The sequence below is a fragment of the Harpia harpyja genome, chromosome 23 (assembly GCF_026419915.1).
Source record: "Harpia harpyja isolate bHarHar1 chromosome 23, bHarHar1 primary haplotype, whole genome shotgun sequence".
Classification (NCBI taxonomy): domain Eukaryota; kingdom Metazoa; phylum Chordata; class Aves; order Accipitriformes; family Accipitridae; genus Harpia; species Harpia harpyja.
In genome coordinates this window covers 2,058,189-2,077,551 of record NC_068962.1, presented here as the reverse complement: position 1 = coordinate 2,077,551, position 19,363 = coordinate 2,058,189, and the positions used below count along the sequence as shown (strand labels likewise).

Genomic DNA, 19,363 nt, shown 5'->3' with positions numbered 1-19,363 from the left:
GTGAGGGAGTATTTTGGCAGAAACCTGCAGAACAACTGTCCTTTGTCTCAGCTGCTGCTCTGTTGTTCACTGAAGTCAAGCTGTGGCCAGACATAGCTTCCCTGCCTACGCCAGCTCCTTTACTCCTACCCGCCTTGTGCTCTGCCACTGCCTTAAAGCAGTCAGTCATATCTGGCAGCATCAGGTGCTATTCATCCTGGTGGGAAAAAATAAGCCAGCGACTTTTTGCCTTTGTCCCCAGGAGGAAAGATTGATTTACATCAGAGGTGCATAATTACACTTACTGTCTCAGATTTAGACCATGAGAAGTTGGACAGGAAATCTTCCTTGGTCAGCAGGAATTTACGATCTGTGTTCTGCTTTAGTCCTCCTGCAAAATAGGCAGGTTTCAATCAGCCAGGTTTCCACATGCAAATGATATGTCAGAGCCCAGCTATGGGCACCAGGCCAGCTGAGCAGGACGGAGTCATGCAGCAAAAGCCATCAAGCAATCACGGGCCTTAAAGATCATTTCTTTACAATGATGTATACTCTGCACCTCTCAAAACATAAGATGATCCCTCAAGGTCTATTTGAAATGCCTTAGCCATGTCCCAGAGTTTCCTAGATCCTCCTCAGATTTCTGATTGTGTAAAAAAAACAGTCATCAGGAAAGGACAAATCCCATACAGTGATATCTGGGACTACCCTGCCAGTCCAGGAGCTCTGGTACCAAGTGCTGCCCTGGAGCCTGAGCCCCAGTCCTCAGCTCCCTGTCAGCAAAACTCCTGTCTCCAGAGTCACCAGCAATTTTTATAATGGGTGGGGATGAGGGTTGATGGGATGTTTGGGCATTTTTAAGGTATGGAAGATTAACTATTCTTGTGGGGGAATGTGTGTGGGAAAGAAAGGAGACGCAGGTGCTAGGAATTAGCTCTGATTGCCACCTGAGGCTTAAATGGGATCTTGTATCACAAAAAGCAGGGTGGCTGGGTTAATTCTTTTGGGGTTTGGTTTTTTTTTGTTTGGGGTGGGTGAGGATTTCTTATCTGGATTTACTGAGTTGCCCAGTTTTCATGCTTTGTTTCATGGCTCACGAATGACCTGATCACAACTTGGTAAGAGGTAAAATTTGTCTACAAGCATCACTATAGCAATGGGAAGAGCTTGTGATGGGAAGAAAGGGGAGAGCAAATCCTCTAGAAACTCACAAGGAAAAGAAAATGGTAGAGGTGTAACTTGTGCTTATTAGTTGCAAGGCACAGGGAAGCTAATGGAACTGAGTTTGTCTGCTGGGTTTGGAGTTTCATAGTCCTGAAGTAGGTCAGACTAATAGGTCTGAAATCTAAGAGCCTCAAAGATGAGGGCTGTCATAGGAATCTGGCTGGGCATACTGGGGAAAGCTGTGAGAGCAGCTGCTTTTGTGCTATTTCTGCCATGCATGAGGTGGATGACAGGCGCACTTTGCATCTCACCTAGATGCAAGAATAGTGAGGCCATGGGCTGGAACTGGAGTCCCCACTCTTACCAGTGTTTTTGCCCCTTGCACAACTAGTATAGGGAAATCAAGAAAGAAGCTAACATAGCCATGCACAGGGTCTGCAGCTCTTGGGTATGTGCTTGGGGAATGTGGTGAAAAGCATGCACTGTACACGTGCAGGTAATAACCCTTGAGTGCTCTGAACTCACTCAAAGCAAAACTGCTTTTGTCCTCTAGAAGCATGGGTGTATCTGCTTGCTTGGAGTTGTTGCCATGTTCAGAGACAACCCTTAAACCTCCAGACCCTGCTGGCATCTAATAAAACAGGAAAGAAAGATGTCTTTTTTTTGTTGTTTTTTGGGTTTTTTTGCCCCCTGGTTAAAAAACTACTGAAACTTCTTTCTCTTTAGAAATCTGAAGTAACTTTTGCTGTGAGCAGAGACCAAGAGTGGGGTGCAGAAGGGCTGAGGGGAGGACATGACATTTAGGATGGTAACCTTTACACAGTGTTTGCAACAAGGTCACGGGCACTTCTGTGGGAATGACAGCTCTCTGGTTTGAAAGAGATCTGAGACATTCAATCACAGCTCTGGAACTAGTACCTGTTAGGAGGCTGGTAATTATTCCCACAGCTACTGTGATAAGTGTCCCAAGTGTGCTGAAGTAGAGATAAGACAATGAATACCAGTTGTCTGCTAGGGCAGGCCTGAAAAAGAGCAGAAAAAGTGTTAATCTGTGCTTTCCTATTCCAAGCAACTTGAAAATGTTTTCTGTTTCCAGACAGTGTATAAATACCAAGTTACTTCTGAACCAAGCGATCTGGTAGTCTTGAACTACCTCTGTACAATAAAATGTGCATGGACAATTTGTTCTAAAATTTGCAGGACAAGTTTCTTCATATGGGAGGAGACTGGTCAGTACCGTGATGCAATGCATGGGACAGAGCAGGTAAAACAGGACAGTCCTGTCTCTGCTAGGAATCTAGTGCAGAGCTAAGCACTCCAGCTATCCAGATGAAGGGATAACTTCTTTAGAAGGGGGGACATTATTTAAAGGAGGAGACAAAAAAAAAAAAAAAAAAGTAGGAAATCAGCTCTAAACAGCCAGAAACAATAGAGCAACTGTCACAACTCAGGTTACACCTTATTTTGTTCTCCCTGATAATGTGCTCTGTCTGTTGCAACAGTTGCTTCCCCTCAGCCATGAGCAATGCTGGAGGCCTCCTGTGAGAGGTGTAGCATATGAAACTGGATGTTGGGCACCCATGTGTGTACCAGGGTGTATCTGTTGATTGTACAGTGCTCTAAGGTGTAAGGATTGGGGATCCCTAGAAATGTGTTTGTTCGGCTTCTTTCTGTTCCTGCTGTTCACTATATTGTCATTCATGACTGTTACACTTAATTGTGATTATCCAAAATAAGACATATGGTAATTGCAGAGGGCAGAAAATCCCTTATATTTTGCCCACTAGGCAGATAATGCCCTCTTCTGAATTTCCTGAATAGAACTATTTCTGCACAGACAAGCTGTTGTAGGTGGAGCTGTTAAACTGGCAAATTGCCCTTTAACTGCCTACTACTTTAATTCATGTGACAGACGATGGAAGTTAATCCAGTAACTATAAATGTTATGTTTTCTTTAACACCATGGTTCTCAGTAAGGCATAGCAAAGCCTTTAGACTCAAATATTGAACTGAAGATTTTCAGATCAACAGGAAGATTCACTTTGACTTCAGTTCTGGGATAACTCAGACAAACTTCACTCTGACAGGAGAAAAAAAAAAAATCAGAGAAAACTGCTTCATCTTAAACAGCCTGGTAGGTAAACCAGGGAGGGATAATTACAGTAACCAAATGCTAGGCAGATGTTTGTGTTGCTTTAAAACAAATACATGCTTTGTTGATTCCACATGACAAACTTGTATACCTCTCTGTAGTTGGTGTGTTGGAGATTCTTGTTAATGGATTTACTGTTGATGTCAAATTTTCTAAAGATATGTTACAGCCTGCAGTTGAGAGATATAGTGGCTTGGTCCTCTCTGGGAGTGGAGGATAAATCTGAGATCCGATTCCAACCCAAAGTGAAATAACAAAGCCACTGACAAGACCCACAAAGGCACCCTGCAAAACAGAAAATGAAACTTGGATTTACATGAAAAACAAAAGTATATTTGAAAAAAACAACACCTAGATGAGTAGGAAACAGCCAAGATAATCTAAACTGTAGGCTCCATAGCAAAAATGAAATATATGGTTGGGGAAGAGTGGTAGAGTTTACATCATTCCCCTTTTGGGAAATACAGTGTTTACTCACAGCTCCCGAGCATACCTCTTTATTTTGCCACTATGCCTTTACAATCAACGGATAGCTTTGGGCCGCATGGTACATAGGAAAATACTGCTTTATTTGAGGCCCTCCTTGAACAAATACAGAAGCAATTTTTCCTTTTTCTCATGTGATCTGTTTTTGCATGTCTCTTCTACTTCAGGGTTGGGTTTTTCTTGGCTGACAGCTAGTGATTTTTATTTTATTTTATTTTACTTTTTTAGTGTATACATAAAATTTGCAACTGCAAAGAGGTAAAGGTTAATGATCAGTGAACCTTACCAAATAGCAGTCCTGTCAGACTAACCCATGGACCATATTTCCAAAGTTCGTCAAATCTGTTTTTTGATGGAATAGCTTTTTCCTCTGGAAATGATATTTTCACAATACTGAAGCACTCTGAGAACACCCCAATTCAGTTTGCAAGTGCTTGGGCCCCATTTTCCCAGCCTGACCCCCTTTTGCTCAGACAGGCCAGCATCCTCTGAGTCTACTGGGTGTTCAGCTACATCTCCAGACACATTGTTCCCTGCTTCTAAAACTGTGTTTTCCAGAAATCCTTGTTAAAGTTTAATTTTTATTCAGATTTTTCCCCCCCTTTGGTCATGTAAATCTCTTCATGGGATGGAAATTCAAGTTCTTATACAGCCCTGTTCATTACTTCCTTGGGATAAGGATGAAAGGGAGCAAGGGGAAATGTTCTCATGGAAAGCATCAAAGACATCTCCCTTACTGCCCAACATAAAATTACTGGGGGGAAACGGGAAAGGAGATGCCCCAAATTATCAATGAATTTTGGATGAACAGGGCTTTAAATTTCTACTTACAATTGCATTTGCAAAGGAGCAGAGGATTCCCAAGGCAAACAGTCCCAAAAGGGGGCCACCGATCATGCCAAAAATGCTGAGCGCTGCCTGAGGAAGGAAGAGAGTCTGCTATCAGGTGCTGTGCAAGAAAGTTAAAGCCTCCAACATGGTAAGAAGGGAAAATGTTGAGAAGGAAATTATGAGGGGTTTTTTTAACTGGTGCGTACTCAGCTGGCAGGACTTGGTATAGTTACCAAGTGCTTAAAGCACAGGCTGAGCCATGGGCTGTTTGAGGCCAGTACCCAACAAAGAATAAAAACTAATCTCATAATAGTATCCAGCAATTATTTTCTTACATAATTCATGCTGGGTCATTCAACATGGGCGTGAAAAAGCAGCCTGACACCTACCTGCAGCAAGGCTCCCAGGAGAGATGCCACTGCAGCCATAGCGATGCAGACTCCACCATAAAACAGGCCTGTGTGGGAAAGGCAGAATGATGTGTAAATCTGCCAGAGTTTGAAGATCACTAATGGAAATGTTTCCATCTAACTCAGCATGGCCCCTGACATCCCCAAAACAAACCTGCTAGCATCTGGGGTTTTCTAAGAGAGCCTGAATTGGCCAAAAGGTCAGGTTTCTGTTTACATTAAGAGGAGATCATGCAAACTTGTCAAAATCCTCTTCCGGTATATTACTAAAGATTAGTCGCTAAATGACAGCCATGGATTAGCCATAGTGGCAACACCACATGTATTGTTCATATTTCTCAGCTAATCTCCTGCGTCATAGTCCTTATTTTGAGGGAATGATTTTTGCTTCTCGATCTAAAGTCTTTGTAACAAGAAAGTAAATGCTGGCACATTAGTGGGAGCTGGTGCTGTGACAAAGAACATCCTGGGTCACCAGGACATAGTGTTTCTTCCTAGGGCCCATAACACAGCCTTATTTGGGTTTTTTTCTACCCCTGCTGAATTTCACTGCACAAGCAATAGGTTAATTTCACTGTATAATGTGATATGTCAGGCAACTCATGATAAGACCAACAATAATTTTGGCATAAACATTGTTTGCAATAATGTTTAAGAAACTGCTCTCAGGTGAAAATATTTAATGCTTGTCACCTGCCACCAGTCTGCCGTGCTCACTGGTGTGGGCTATGACACCATGTTGGGACTGTGGTTTTTCCACGCTTACTACAAACACTGCCTCGGGCTACACCTGCAGCTGGTCGCAGACAGTACAACTAGCAGAGATGGCAATCGCGCTTCAGAGATTTAAACCATCTGCTCAGCCTAGTTCTGACCTTCTTCTTTGAGTTACATTAAACAGAGGAGCTAAACAGACTGAGGGTCTGAGAGTATATCAGAGAAGACGTGAAGCTTCTTGTTCTCTGGAATGTTATTGGGACACAATGCTATTGCTCGCATTATCACTCAGTTCAAAAGGTTTGTTACAAAATTGTTTCCTATGCTTCTCATTTTTGACAGAAGAAAGAAAAATAACAGGTGTTTCAGTCTGAGACATTTGGCTTTGTAGTATTGCGAATCAATATTGAATACAGATGCAGTGCATCTTTCCTGCTTAAAGATCAAACAAGATGGCTTCTTTTTTTTCCTTACACTCACTTGAAATAGCTTGTCCCCCCTTCTGTGTAAAACCTGCACAGCTCATCTCATCTCCCCCAAGTATTTCACCAACGTAGTCCTATTGGTGTGAATCCACTTAGTCCTGATTTACACTGCCGCCAGCGAGATCTTAATCGAGCCCTCACTTTGTAAAGCAAAAGTGGAAAAGGTATTTTCCAGACATACTCATCCCCATCGAAATCCATGACAACTTCTTTTCAGAGAGGGATTTGAAGTACGGTCTAATGAGGTCTTCAACAGTCACGGCAGCCAGAGCATTGATGCTGGAGGACACAGTACTACAGAAGGCAAGATTTATACAATTTTTTTATCTTAGAAGCTGGAATCGTAGATAACAGATGGGTTACTGGCAGAGAGAAACTGCCACTGTCTAGAACAGTGTCAGAAAACTAATTTAACTGCTGTATTGGTTGAAATAACTTAGTAATCCAGGTGACGCAGTTAACAGCTTACAAAAGTTTTTTTAAAATAATTGCTCTTAGTGAAGACAAGGCAAATCCTGATGCAAAGACAGGCCTGGAGAAGTCAATGAAAATATCTATTACATGTGGCTAAGCTGTAAACACTACTGGTATATGTGATACCTTCACAAATGATCTACACAGTATATATCTGGGTAGGTAAAATTCCTACATGCTGGTCACTGATTACTTTGAATGCACTCTCAGAGGAGGATTCAGATAATCTAATTATAGTCATCTAAAAATTAGGCATCTAGTCCAAACCGAACTATTCCAGGCTCCCTATGGGGTCAGAAAAACCAGCACTCCTAAGGCACAAAGCCAGTCAGGTGATCTCGTGTCTGTATGTACCTTGCTCTCACAAGCCACCACCTTTTCCTCAGTGTGAAAAACAAATATCCTGGCTGTTGCCTCTATTTGTGTAGCTACAAGTACTCAGAACAAAAAAATTATTCTGGTGTCACATTCTTAAGTTTCCTCATTTTTATCTGCTTACTACTGTTCAGAGCCTTCCTCGAGAGAGGTGATGTTTCTGAAAAAGATGCTCCTTGGGAAAGCTGAACAAAACACTCCCCACTATGGGATAGAAGGGGATTGATTTGTCTCCTTCAGTAAAAATACAGAGTGATTGCTGTTTTCATGGGGTTCATTTGAGACAATTGGAAGTCCAGGAACTCTTTTGTAAACAAGACTCTAAAGATCAGGGATGAGGAAAGGGAGATGGCTTTAAAGTTATGCAGGTTTGAAACTGGAAAATTAAAGATGAGCAGTAGGAAATTCTCCCAAACTGTAGCTCTTTTATGTAAACACCCATTTATAATACTTAAAAATTCCTATAGCAGAGGGGCTTTAAAAGCACAGAGAGGAGCATTTGTTAGAGCCGTACGTTGCGTGTGACTAGCTGTTTCCTCATGTTGCTAGTAGGGAACTCCAAAGAGCTTTGAGTCCTAGGACCTCAGAGAGCTACTGTTAGAAACTATGGATTTTTAAGCTGCATCAGCAAAGATCTTATAGTGCTTTTTTTTAAATTAGCTAGACAAAGAAATGAAATGCAAAAGTGTTATTATAAAAGCAACTTTAGCTGTAACGAAAAAGACACTAGGTTCCAGATTATTAAATTACCTTAATGTCCCACTGTAGGCACTAGCCACAAAAAGCCCTGGCACTCCTGGAAAATCGTGGAGAATGTCCAGCACTAGGTATGGCATTAGCTGAAAAATCCAGAGAGTAAGAAATATTACTATCTCGCCCTACTTCTTCTTTTTGTCACTGTATTATTTTTGTTATACCCTTCTCACTGTCATTCTGCCCAGCTGTTCTGATTTTGAATGTCCCACCTTGCACTATTTATTAGTTTTCTACAGAGAAAACCAATCCTAAAACATCCACTTGAGATACAGCTAGGTCTGTTTAGACCATCCAGCAGAGGTGAGCATACAGCCGTGCCGTCAGGCTTGGTTTCCAGTGACGATGGTATAGGGAGCTAGCGCTGGGCAGCAGGTAGTCTGTATTGTACGTCGCTCGGTGGGGCTCGGGTGCTGCAGTAGATGCTTAGGTCTGCTGTTGACTCCACAAAAAAGTTTTTAGATACAGGCCAATAACCTCAGGGTACTTGAGAACAATTTCCTTATTGGAAACCGTGTGTCATTTGTTAACTTTGCATGATCTGAGTGCTGGAAAGAGATAGGAATTTTAAGATTTTCTTCCTGTGAACCATTTTTTTCACACACAAGTTGGTCTTTTTAGTATCTTGCTTCCAGTTTCCACCCGAAGAATTTGACTGACAGGAACAACTTAATTTCCTTTGGGTTTTCACCTTGGCTTTCCATATTTCATTTTATTCTACCCTTAAAGACCAGGCAGTCCTGCCTCAGGTACTCCGTTGTCTGTACTCTTCTCCTGGCTTTCCAGCTATCGTCCATGGGGTGTTATCCAGAGCCTGTGATTATAGCCCAGGCACAAACGTACAAAAAAAAAGACTTGCATGATTTTCTTGGGCCCTGACTCTGGTCGGTCTATGGCTCCCAGAGCTCTTGTTCCTCAGGTAAACGTGCTGCTCGGGGCCTGTTTAGGGGGAGGCCGTCGTCGGTTACAAGGTGGTTTCTCCACAGCACGGTACAATGCGGTTTGATTGCGCAGCTCTCCTCCGGAGGAGGGAGGGAAGCACCATCGCTAGTGAAGAACTGCCTGCTGGTAGCCTTCTTCCAGGCGTATGCTTCGGGCACGATTACGTTTCGAATCTGAAAAACCTTTCGCCTCCCTTGGCGCAGAGCAGTTTAGGTCGGGTGATACAAAGCAGCTCGCTAGGGCCTGCAGTCCCTCACGCTTTTCCCCTCGCTTCTCTCTGAAGCCCCGTTTCACGCAAGGCCGGCACTCCATTTTTGGGTGGAAAAAACCCAAATACCCGCACCGAGCGCTCTCCACATGGCTGCTCTCCCTGCTGCCCTCCTCACCTGGCGCTGACAGACCCGCAGCGCCGGCACAGCTGGGACTAAACAGTGCCGAGGACGGGTCTGCCGCTTCCTCCAGGGTATTCCCTCCCGCCATGCTCTCAGCTTCATCTGCCTGGCCTGATACGGGACTCGGGCACGTCCTTATTCGCGCCCCCCCCCGGTTGTTATGGCTGCGGAGGGAGAATGCCCCCTCACCACCTTCCCCTGAAAGACGGGACCTTACCTGGTCGAGCGCCGACACCTGCTTTGCCGTCCACGGGTCGCAGTCCTTGTAGATGGAGTAGAGGGCCAGGCCGCACAGCACCGCGCAGGCCAGGATCGCCCAGAGGCCCACCAGGTTGATGTAGAGGGACCTGCGCCAAGACGCACCGACACGCCGCGTTAGAGCCCGGCGTCCCGCGAGACCCCCCCCTCCGGGGACAAGCGAGCAAGCGTCGCGCCAGCGCCGAGGAGACCTCCCGGTCGGTGGCTGCGCGCTGGAAAGGGAGTCGCGGTGCGTGGCTCCCAGCGTTTCACCTGGTGCGAGAGCGCGTTTTTAAATATAGGAAATTACACTTCTGGTTTCGGCGGTGCGGCCTGACTCCCCGTCCCCTGACAAAGGCCGCTCATGGGAGCGATACGGCGATCCCCGCGTTTCAGCACGTGTGCCAGTTTTACGTCGCAGGCGGCCGGCAAGAAGACACTCTTCCCCCCTTGCCATACCTCTCGGTAAAGACAAACCCCGGACGGATTGGCAAGGCGGGGAGCCCCAGATCGAAGCGTGGGTTCCCTTTTAGTCAGCACCAGCATTCCTCGGCTTCTGGAGCTGCAGTGCCACACCGACACGACGCTGGAGTTGCCCTCGTAAAGCAACAAATCCCCCATTTCCCCCCAGGACACCCTCCGCTGGAGGCAGCGACGAGGACCTGGGACCTGGTCTGGAGCCACCTACAGCTGCCACTGCCAGAGAGCGGGGGGCTGCCACCGACCCCGGGGCTTCCCCTTTAGTAATTAAACAACTTGGAGCCTGGTACGGTCCAGTAACCCCATCGCCTCCCCACGGCCAGGCGGGAGCTTCAGCTAACGATGAGAGCAGAAACGCGTTTTCATCAGGCGTTAATGCTACTTTTGCCACACGCGACAGGCAGCCTCTATTGGCAGTGAAAAACAAATTGTTCTCCTGGCCCGGTGAGGAATTTTCCCTTCCATCTAACTACCCTATCTTCTCAAACATTTCTCAGCTCTTGATAACTCCTGGGTCACAAAGTTCTTCTCACCTAGGGTGGTCAGTTCAAGCAAACACACCCACCTGGAGCTTGGCCTTGAAAAAAAGCATTTCTTTCCTGGCAGCTGCCTCTCCATTATCTGTGTACCATCAGCCAACAGTGATTTAACTGCCTGACAGATCACACACCCTGGACCTGTGCCAACTGCTAAGACCTCTGCTGGGAGAACCTTTGGTTTCTGAGCAAATATATTCATGCCTGCCGTGCTTTAGGAGGCCTTTTAGTGCTTTCAGTTCCCAAGAAGGTAAGGGGCACCAGCCTTTGGCCTGCTCTAGAGGACCATCAGGATGAATGAAGAAGTAAACCTGCCTTTATAGGCCTCATTAGGCACTGAAATGGACATTTTTTCAGAAAGGCGTAATGTAGATTAACTGGTTGAACTATCAGGTTAATACCATAGAAAAATTATTGACAAGCACAATGTAAACTCATAAAAAAGACCTATATAAATAAAAGCTGATTTACACATAGTAGGGGAAAATCTGCATTTATGCTTTGTATTTGCAATTAGGGGTGGTCTAAACACAGAACCAGCAGCGCCTTACATTTCTCTCTAGACTCATTCAGTAAAAATGAAGCGGTCCTCTTCTTATAGATGCTTACATATTGGTTGGATGTCTTGCATCCATTTAGCTGAAGCTGTTCCTGCATTGGCATAATCTACCTTGATATAAGGCACTCACTCAGAAGCTGATTTAGCACAAAATTTAACCAATGAGTTAAATCAATCAAACTCCTCCGAACAGATGTAATAGCAGTATTAGCCTAGAGCCTGTAGTGAAGATTAGAAAGTCAAAAGGAACACGTGGAAGCAAAAGAAATTGTTTGTCTGAATCTAGCAATTCTTGTTTTCAGACTGCGTCAGTGTTTGACAGTGAAAAGAAAGCTGTTTTTTTTTCTTCTGATTTACATCCCAGCTCATGGTACACCCTGTGAGTAAGCACTGGAGTATAGTAATTGTAGCACTATTGGCAGGAGGTGTTCTCATTAATTCTGGGTGAGTAACGTGGGGTGGAGTTTGGGTGAAGTAGGCACTGTGACTGCGCAAGGCTTATTTTCAGTTGTTTGTTTCAGGCTGGCTCTAAGATTTTAGCCCTGAAACATACCAGATGATGACCTTGAAAGGAGAGAAAAATGTGTTAGTAGCCCATATTTTTCAGAAACTGTAGCTCTCCTGCTCTGAGTGCGTTATTGTTCATATATGAGCATTTTGTTCAAGTTGCCTAGTTACTGGTTACTGTTTGAGGATGACAGCATGTACTCCTACCTACTGGTGTGTTTCTTGAATGAGATGAAATCCTTTCCCAAAGCCTGAGGAAATTCCTATTCTTGTGCCACTGTTAAAGGCCTTCCCAAAATCTGCAACTTGGCATCTGTGAAAGAATTATTTTCTCAGCTCTGATTTATTATTTTGCTGTCTCTTATAAAGCCTTACAGTAAGTGCCACAGGGGTACAAAACCGTATTGCTTTGACCTGATGACATTTTACACTTCTATGTACAGGATAAATGGCACTAAGAGGTGCAGGCCACCAACGTGACTTGCCAGATGTGTCTAATTACACTTGCAAATGAACTAGTCACCACAGAATGGCAGCGTTTATAGTTGTGACAAGCTGCAACCATTATACAAAATGATTTCTCCATGCAGGGGAAATACCCTGCACAAGTGGGGCAGAAGCAAGATGCCATGGAGTCCAACCACCCACGCCAGCAGGAGAGGACTCTACTGATTAAGGCTGTGCCACTGCTAATATGGTATGAGCTATAAATCCCTTCCAAGCCCCTCCAGATAGCCTCCAGTCCTGGTCAAAGCTGCTGCAACAGCTCAGAAAATCTGCCCAGAAGCTGCCAAGGTGCCAGATTCCCCTTGACCACACTCTGCTTCTGGGACACCCTGGAAGTGTCCTTCCTTACAAAGAGGGTAGGGAGGGTGTGAGAGAGGAGCACAGCCCTAAGTGGAGCAGGTGCTCGGGAAAAACAGTCTCCCTGGCACACAAATCTGGCACAATGTATGCAGCTGTTTTCCTATACGCAATCATGCCAGGCAGCATTAGAGCTGCGGGATGCACCTCCTCTCTCTGCAGTGCCAAGAACCTGGAACCCAGCCAGATGCCAGAGATTGCGGAGAAGCCACGTGGCGTGTTGGAGATGTGGCACTGTATGCTGGAGATGTGGCTGATGGCGAGCATCAGCATATTCCTGTCTGCAGCGTAAATGGCTGAAAAGCAGATTTTGTTTATTGCCATAAACAAAACATTTCAGTTCTGAACTGTGCATGATTTTGTGGGTATTTTGCTAACTTTATGAAGTGAAAGCCTTCATAAAATTCCTTCTCTGTATGTCACTGTATTATAGAATTTATAGGGACTACAGTTATGATGTGCTTTATGCATTTCTCCTATAAATGGACTTTATGAGCTTGCTAATAATTCTTAAATCCTGAGTTGTGAACTACTGGAATGAAACTAAAGATAAAGGTAAGATAATAGAGTTAGTAAATGTACTCCATTCTAGAGTAAAGGCTGATCAGAAATGTTTAAATTCAAGGAAAACAGAACTCTCTGCCAGTTTCCCTAGTGAATTCCTGGAAAAAAAAAAGTCATGATTATTATGAAAACAAAATATATGATTCCTCAGCAATTTTATCACTGAATAAAACATTTCTGCACTTTCTCATGCCTATACTCATCGGTATGGAAAAATCTTTTAGTCTTTACTTATACAAAATTCCTACACAATGATTTAGGTTTAGCAGTGTAGCAATTCAAGATGTTGTCTTGATATGGCTTCAGCACAAGTACTGTATTATTTGGTCTTTAGGTTGCATATAAACTTAATGCAGCTATTTGTATGCAAGAATACTGGCACAGTAAAACATTCTGGCACAAAGTTCAATGTTATTGCAATTATATGTAATTCAAAACCCAGTATTTATTGTGCTAATTTGTCTTCTACCTGGTCCACAAAACAGAAAGCAAAAATTGTTACCCTTTACAAACAGTTTTTATAGACAAAAACCATTTCTTTAAAAAAAATCTCCCTTATAAAGAACAGTCACTGCTCAATTCAGACATTAAGAGTTACTGTAGGCAGACTTACATTTTTGCATGGAACCTGCTTTTGCATGCAATGTATCTCTGTACTTGAGACTGGTTGACCCCATATATGGCAGTCCATGTGAAAGTCCCACCTATAACAATCGTCCAGAAGGTGTGCCTTTGCAAAGGATTGGGATCAAAGCTACAATGAGAGGGAAAAGAGAAAACAAATTCAGAATATGAAAATCTTCTCATTATGAGAAGACCTTAATGCCTAGGAGAAAGAATTTCCCCATACTTACTCTAAGACAAACGCTCTTAATTTGGCCAGATTTTGAATATTCAGATACTCCAACTTTAAGTGAAATCATGGAAAGCAAATCTTAAAACTCAGAGCTGAAATCTGATCCAGTGAAACACTCTGATCTGTCCAAAGGTGAAGTTTAACTAACTTATTTGCCTATAAACTACAGTCTGAAGTAAAGCTGTATGATGCTTGTGACTATTCTGATGAAATGATGCTCCACTAAAAAGTCTATAATATGCCTGCTTATCTAAAGGGACATCAGTGTAACATCAATATAAAGGTGTGTTTGCACGCCCAGCCTTTGGGGACAGAGCCTCTGTAAAACATTATGCTGGTTTAGCTCTAAGTGAATAACAGAGTTTAGATGGCCGTAAATATTTTTTTTTTTTTAAATCACTCTTTACTATAGCAATAAATGATGCATATCTTGGTGAACCATGTAATATTATTTCACCTATTATGTGCCTTTATTCCTTTTCTTTTTCCATCTGTGAACTCTATGATTGGGGGAAGAAGCAATGCAGCATAACCACTGCAAATCAGCCAAACAGATTGAAAAAAATGACCGTTCACAAGAAAAAGAAAATACCCACAGATGAATGATTTACTGAAGAACTTGGTGAAGAATTTTACAGAACAACCTGATTAATATTGTGAAATGACAGACAAAAGGCCAAAAGGTAATACTTGTCGCACTAAACTTTCACTAATAGCACTGGGTGAATTTTCTCAGCGGAATCACCTATTCATCAAAAATACAATAACTTTTTTTTTTTTTTAACTTACATTGTTTTTTGAGTCAACACTGTCAGAATGAGTATTCTTGACCTTGCAAGATCATATTTCTAGGTTATGATTAGTTACAATAATGGAGGTTAAAATACTATTAAAACTACTTCTAACTTTTCTTTTAGGGAAAAGAAGAACATTTCTCTTTTTCAGATTAGATAAAAAAATATTATTTTCCCAGTTGTTTTGGTTCAGTAGCTTAAATGACAAATCAGCTGTTTGCAAATTGTAGGTATAAATATGATTCTCCTCTCCTATTAACCATTCACTTTCAGTGGAATCCAAAATGTATCCTTAAAACACCTATTTGAAAAAATAAAAAGGGTTTTCTCTTTACAGGATTTTGCATGGTGTAAAACATAAAAAATATCCCTCAAACTAGGTAAGCTTGTTTAAAAATATATAAGAATTAGGTCACAACTCCTCCCCTCCTCCTCCTTCAGTAGCAATTTAATTTCACAGTTAGTCACATAGGCTCTATTTGTAGGAATGAAGAGGGACATCATCTGCAAGTACAAACTCACTCCCAGAAGTTTAATCTTCCTCCGTAGTAGGAATCATTTACAATGCGTCCAATTCCCTCCTGAACCACCACAGCTCGTATAATCACAGATGAAAATCCAGCGACCATGATTCCAACTTGGAAAACGTCTGTCCACACCACTGCCTTCAGACCGCCCTGCATGAGGAACAGCACATATCAGGTACAACAGGGCAGCAGCACTCTTGCTTTGCACACACATTCAACTAAGAGAAAAGTTACTATCCGTATTATGCATAATAGACTAATTTCATCTTCTTCTTTAATAGAAATAATTCTGTACTGGAGTGTTTAGGAATGCGTCCTGGAACCTATTCAGGACATCCTGGCCCTTTTTTGAAGTGCACTAGAATTTACTTTGGCCATACACATAGTTTAATTCAGTATTTCCTCCATCACATAATCTGGTTCAGAAGCTTGTATCAAAAGATAAATTGGCAGACAGTGCTCAGCTCACACGTATACAGTACCACTAACTCCAGAAGGCATACCATTCATGTGAATAAAAATAAACATGATTTAATCCAACATATACAAATAAATTTGTCACTGAGGTTCCATTTAATAATTTCTAGACACTTGGTCAATTAACACTAATCTAAAGACCAATCTGTTCATGTGGCACTTCCTATTTTCAGTTGCTCTATTCAATAACAGACAGGACTATTATAGTTGCAGTAAGCAGGTGCTTGACAAATTACACAGCTAAACACTATTAGATGAGAAGAAAAATCACAGGAGGATTTTTAGGAAGGGAAATCTATCTTCTTGACGTTCTTTCAGCAACAACAGAAGTTTGAATGTATCAAAACAGAAAAGGTTTGAGTCACATAGTGGCTACCTTTGCATCCAGAGAAGTCCCTGGGTGAATATGGCCCTGTGGCTACAGCTACGCTGTGAAATGTACTCCCATGGGGTAACCCAGTTATTAGGCTACTTTTCAATACATTCCATATTTGATGTGATTGGTGAAAGGAACAGAGATTTTTCTCAGCCAAAGGGCCCACGTACCAGTGTGCAGTAGAAAGTGCAGACCACACCAGTCGCCACCACTGCGCCCCACAAGTCAAAGCCAGTGACTGAAAAAGAGGGAAATGGCACCAGTGTGAATGACGCATTGGGGACAAAAAACTGAAGGTCGATTTTTCACCCCGAACCTGGTTGTTGAAAAAAACTAGAAATAAGTTAAATGCAAAAGTAGGAGGTAAAAATGGCAATGAACAGATTAGTGGGTCTATACTGGAGGATTCACCCTAACCAGTTCTAAAAATGAAACAGTTGTTACAGAGATTGGAAAGTGCTAAAAAGTTAGATATATTTCAGGATCTAAGAAGCTATTTGTCTTTAATGTGAATGCTGCCAAACAACGCATCCAGTATGTTTGTAGGCCCCAACTCAGGAAGGTTTTAAAACACATGTCCTTCCTCGAAGCGCCTGGGTAGTCCCACAGAGTCCTTAGGCAGGGATTTCCGCAAGTAGACAGCATGGCGACGCTCCACGGATGCAAGGTGCTTCAAGCATGGTCTGAAAGAAATGTCTCAGACTAAAAGCCTTTCTTTTATTCTTCTTTCTTTTAGGGAAGCATGATAGTATGTCTATGCCAGGCAACACTGTGTGCTGTAGCTGGCGTACAGGCTGTCACTGCCGCAGCTTGGCACGCTCTCGTGGCACCAGGCAGGGTGCTCGGGGGCTCCCCGACAGATAGCTCAGGCTAATGAGAACTGCTGCAACAAAGCTAATGAAAAACATTGCTTCCAGTTGGAAGCCAGCTAGGGCATAGCTTGGTTTAGCATGTATTTGCAGGGCAAATGTAAACATCAAGGACATAAAACCTGTGGGACTTACACACTGGAGGAGACCAATGCAGACAGCGTTGGGTTTTTTTCCTTTTTTTTAGTGAACAAGCCAAAAAAACCCCCAATGAACAGAACAATTGTGATTTTCATTCTAGCCAAAATGATTCATTTTTTATTTGCATTTTGTTATTGCCTTTTCTTGCCAAGTGGACAAATTAATTGTGTCAGTTTAAAAGTTTCATTTGGCTCCACATAAAAGCTTTTTTCCCCCTTTAAAAATAAATGCAGCTCATTTTCAAAGCAGAGAGTCATTTTGAAGTAGAAAATGGAAATATTTAATTTTGTAAATATCACAACAAACATCTTAAGTTGACTATCTCTTTGCTGTTGATTTGGTTTTCCTGGCATAATGATAGGCCAAGTTAAAGAGTTCAAGGCAGCTCAAAACCGTATTTACAGAACTTTTGCCTGGCTCTCCTCTTCAAGAAGAGCACTTAACCAGGGAAGTTAAATGTGTGTTTAGTCTCTGCATTGACTTCAAAGTTTACTTAAGTCTTCTTAACTTTTCTGAATGTAGCCATTACCTAAGGATATTGCATGAGAGGTAGAGTAAATGAGAGCAGGCTTTCCCCTTGAGCCTCTTCTATAATTCCTTACAGGTAGGGACTAAGGGACTAGGATTACAAATGGGAGGCCTTCTATCAGAGTTCCCATCAGGATCAACAGAAATCTCAGAAGACTTCAGAGTCAAGCCTTGAGCTATATTTTTAGGTGTGCATTACCAAAAAAAAGCATACCAGTACTATATGCAGAAAAAATTATAACCGTAGAACAGTTGCAGTGTACTCATCTTACCTTGATTTAGTGCTAAAGCTGGAGCATAAATGACAATACCAGTGTATAAAGTCTAGAAGGGGAAAAAAGATATAAGATCAAAATAAATGTAAATTCCTGGAAAGGTGATAGCTTTCTGAGATGATTTCTTTTCAAGCATTTATGCAGTATATATTTCCTAAATTCGTAACTGTTGAGAAATAATTCCAATTGTTAGAAGATGAATGTCTGAGACAAACCAGCACTGCAGTCTCACAGGCTAGTGTTCTTAAAAATAAATACCAGGGACTCTTAAATACCAAATCCCTTTTCAGCTTCTCCTGGCCTTTATAATTAACTTATTTTATTGCTTTAAAACTGCAGTCATTCAGCAGAAACAGGAGCAAAAGGAAGTTGATGAGGTTTACACACGGTTTGCCAAGGAATTTATTACAATTTATTTTCTCAGTCTTGGGATCAATATGGCTCTCAGTATGCAACTATAATGCATGTGAGTAAGAACAAAAAATACAGCATTAGTTAGTCATTATGGATAGCATTATAAGCAGTTACACTCCTGTAAGATGAAGCCATGCATGACTATCAGCAGATTTGTATTTTCACCCAATACAGTAAAGATAGAGACAAATCAAGGAGCTACTCCATCCACTTTTGTGGGCATAATGGGATTCATACACTGATACTCTCTATAATTTCTTTGTGTATATTTTTAAATCCTGTTTGCTTTTTTACCACTGTCATTACTGTCTTGTACTAGTAGGACAAATTCAGCTGTGATGTGGTTCAGAGGAATACAGCTTGCAACATGCAGACGACTTCTGCGAAGGTCAGTGGTCTTGATTCAAAGGATCTAAATCACAGTCAGGTCCTGAGCTGACTTGCATCAGCTTTCCATGGCTGAGCTCTTCTTCTGACTACCTGATTTACAGGGGTGGGACTTGGGCATGGAAAAGCAGCAGAATCAGATGTCATCCAGCTTTCAGCAAGCCTTTGCCCTTCCCACGAGTGTGGAGTCTGCCCTAGGCACAGGTGGTAAACCAGAGCAGGATGGCTAACAGCTGGATTACTTGCTGTGGCTTTCGAGCAGGTCAAATTCAGTCCCTGTGGTGGAGCTCTACCACGTGCCCAGCAGCTATGCTGGGGAGAGAGCCAAGAGGTAACTGGAGTGAGCTGTAATCCAGCTATGGGAGGAAATTAGTATGGAGGGGCTGCTTCACCCAGCATGACCGGGTTGCCCTGGCCCCCTGCTGCACGCCTGCTACCTGCTACAAGCACATGCCAGCAAGGATGGTGGGGCCATTGGGAAAATAGTTATTCCTACCTGTGTACCACTCCCTGCCTGTGTGTGCGCATGTTTGTTTCTCTCAGTGCCATGAGTCCTCTCTAGGTTTTCCTATATAGCTTGTGTGCCAAGAAAGCTGCCAGTCCTGACCAGTCCCTGGTGCATGTCTCCTCAGAACTAGCTGCATCACTTCACAGCCAACTACTGACACTTGTCACACCCAGTCAATGTTTGACTTGCTGTCCATACAGTGACTGTCAGCGTGTGCTGCTGAATCATAGAATAGTTTGGGTGGGAAGGGTCCTTTAAAGATCATCTAGTCCGTGTCCCTGCCTAGGACAGGGACACCTTCCAC

The 19,363-nt window shown here is 42.8% G+C and overlaps 1 protein-coding gene and 1 long non-coding RNA gene across 2 annotated transcripts in view; one reads left to right on the top strand and one right to left on the bottom strand.

The window, feature by feature from the left end:
- SLC5A8 (solute carrier family 5 member 8) overlaps positions 1-19,363 on the bottom strand; it is a 29,242-nt gene that overhangs the window by 5,112 nt on the left and 4,767 nt on the right. Inside the window, exons 3-14 of the mRNA XM_052774482.1 lie at positions 17,748-17,799; positions 16,108-16,175; positions 15,080-15,234; positions 13,521-13,661; positions 9,378-9,507; positions 7,824-7,912; positions 6,406-6,518; positions 5,002-5,069; positions 4,613-4,699; positions 3,387-3,580; positions 2,062-2,165; positions 285-370 (exon numbers count right to left, since the gene is read on the bottom strand). Coding sequence (XP_052630442.1) covers positions 285-370; positions 2,062-2,165; positions 3,387-3,580; positions 4,613-4,699; positions 5,002-5,069; positions 6,406-6,518; positions 7,824-7,912; positions 9,378-9,507; positions 13,521-13,661; positions 15,080-15,234; positions 16,108-16,175; positions 17,748-17,799 — 1,287 coding nt within the window. The remainder of the gene's footprint in view (positions 1-284; positions 371-2,061; positions 2,166-3,386; positions 3,581-4,612; positions 4,700-5,001; positions 5,070-6,405; positions 6,519-7,823; positions 7,913-9,377; positions 9,508-13,520; positions 13,662-15,079; positions 15,235-16,107; positions 16,176-17,747; positions 17,800-19,363) is intronic.
- Positions 3,174-7,923, top strand: LOC128135500 (uncharacterized). Its single transcript, XR_008233096.1, has 3 exons — positions 3,174-3,277; positions 4,629-4,760; positions 6,442-7,923. It is a non-coding gene; the product is annotated as an uncharacterized LOC128135500 (long non-coding RNA).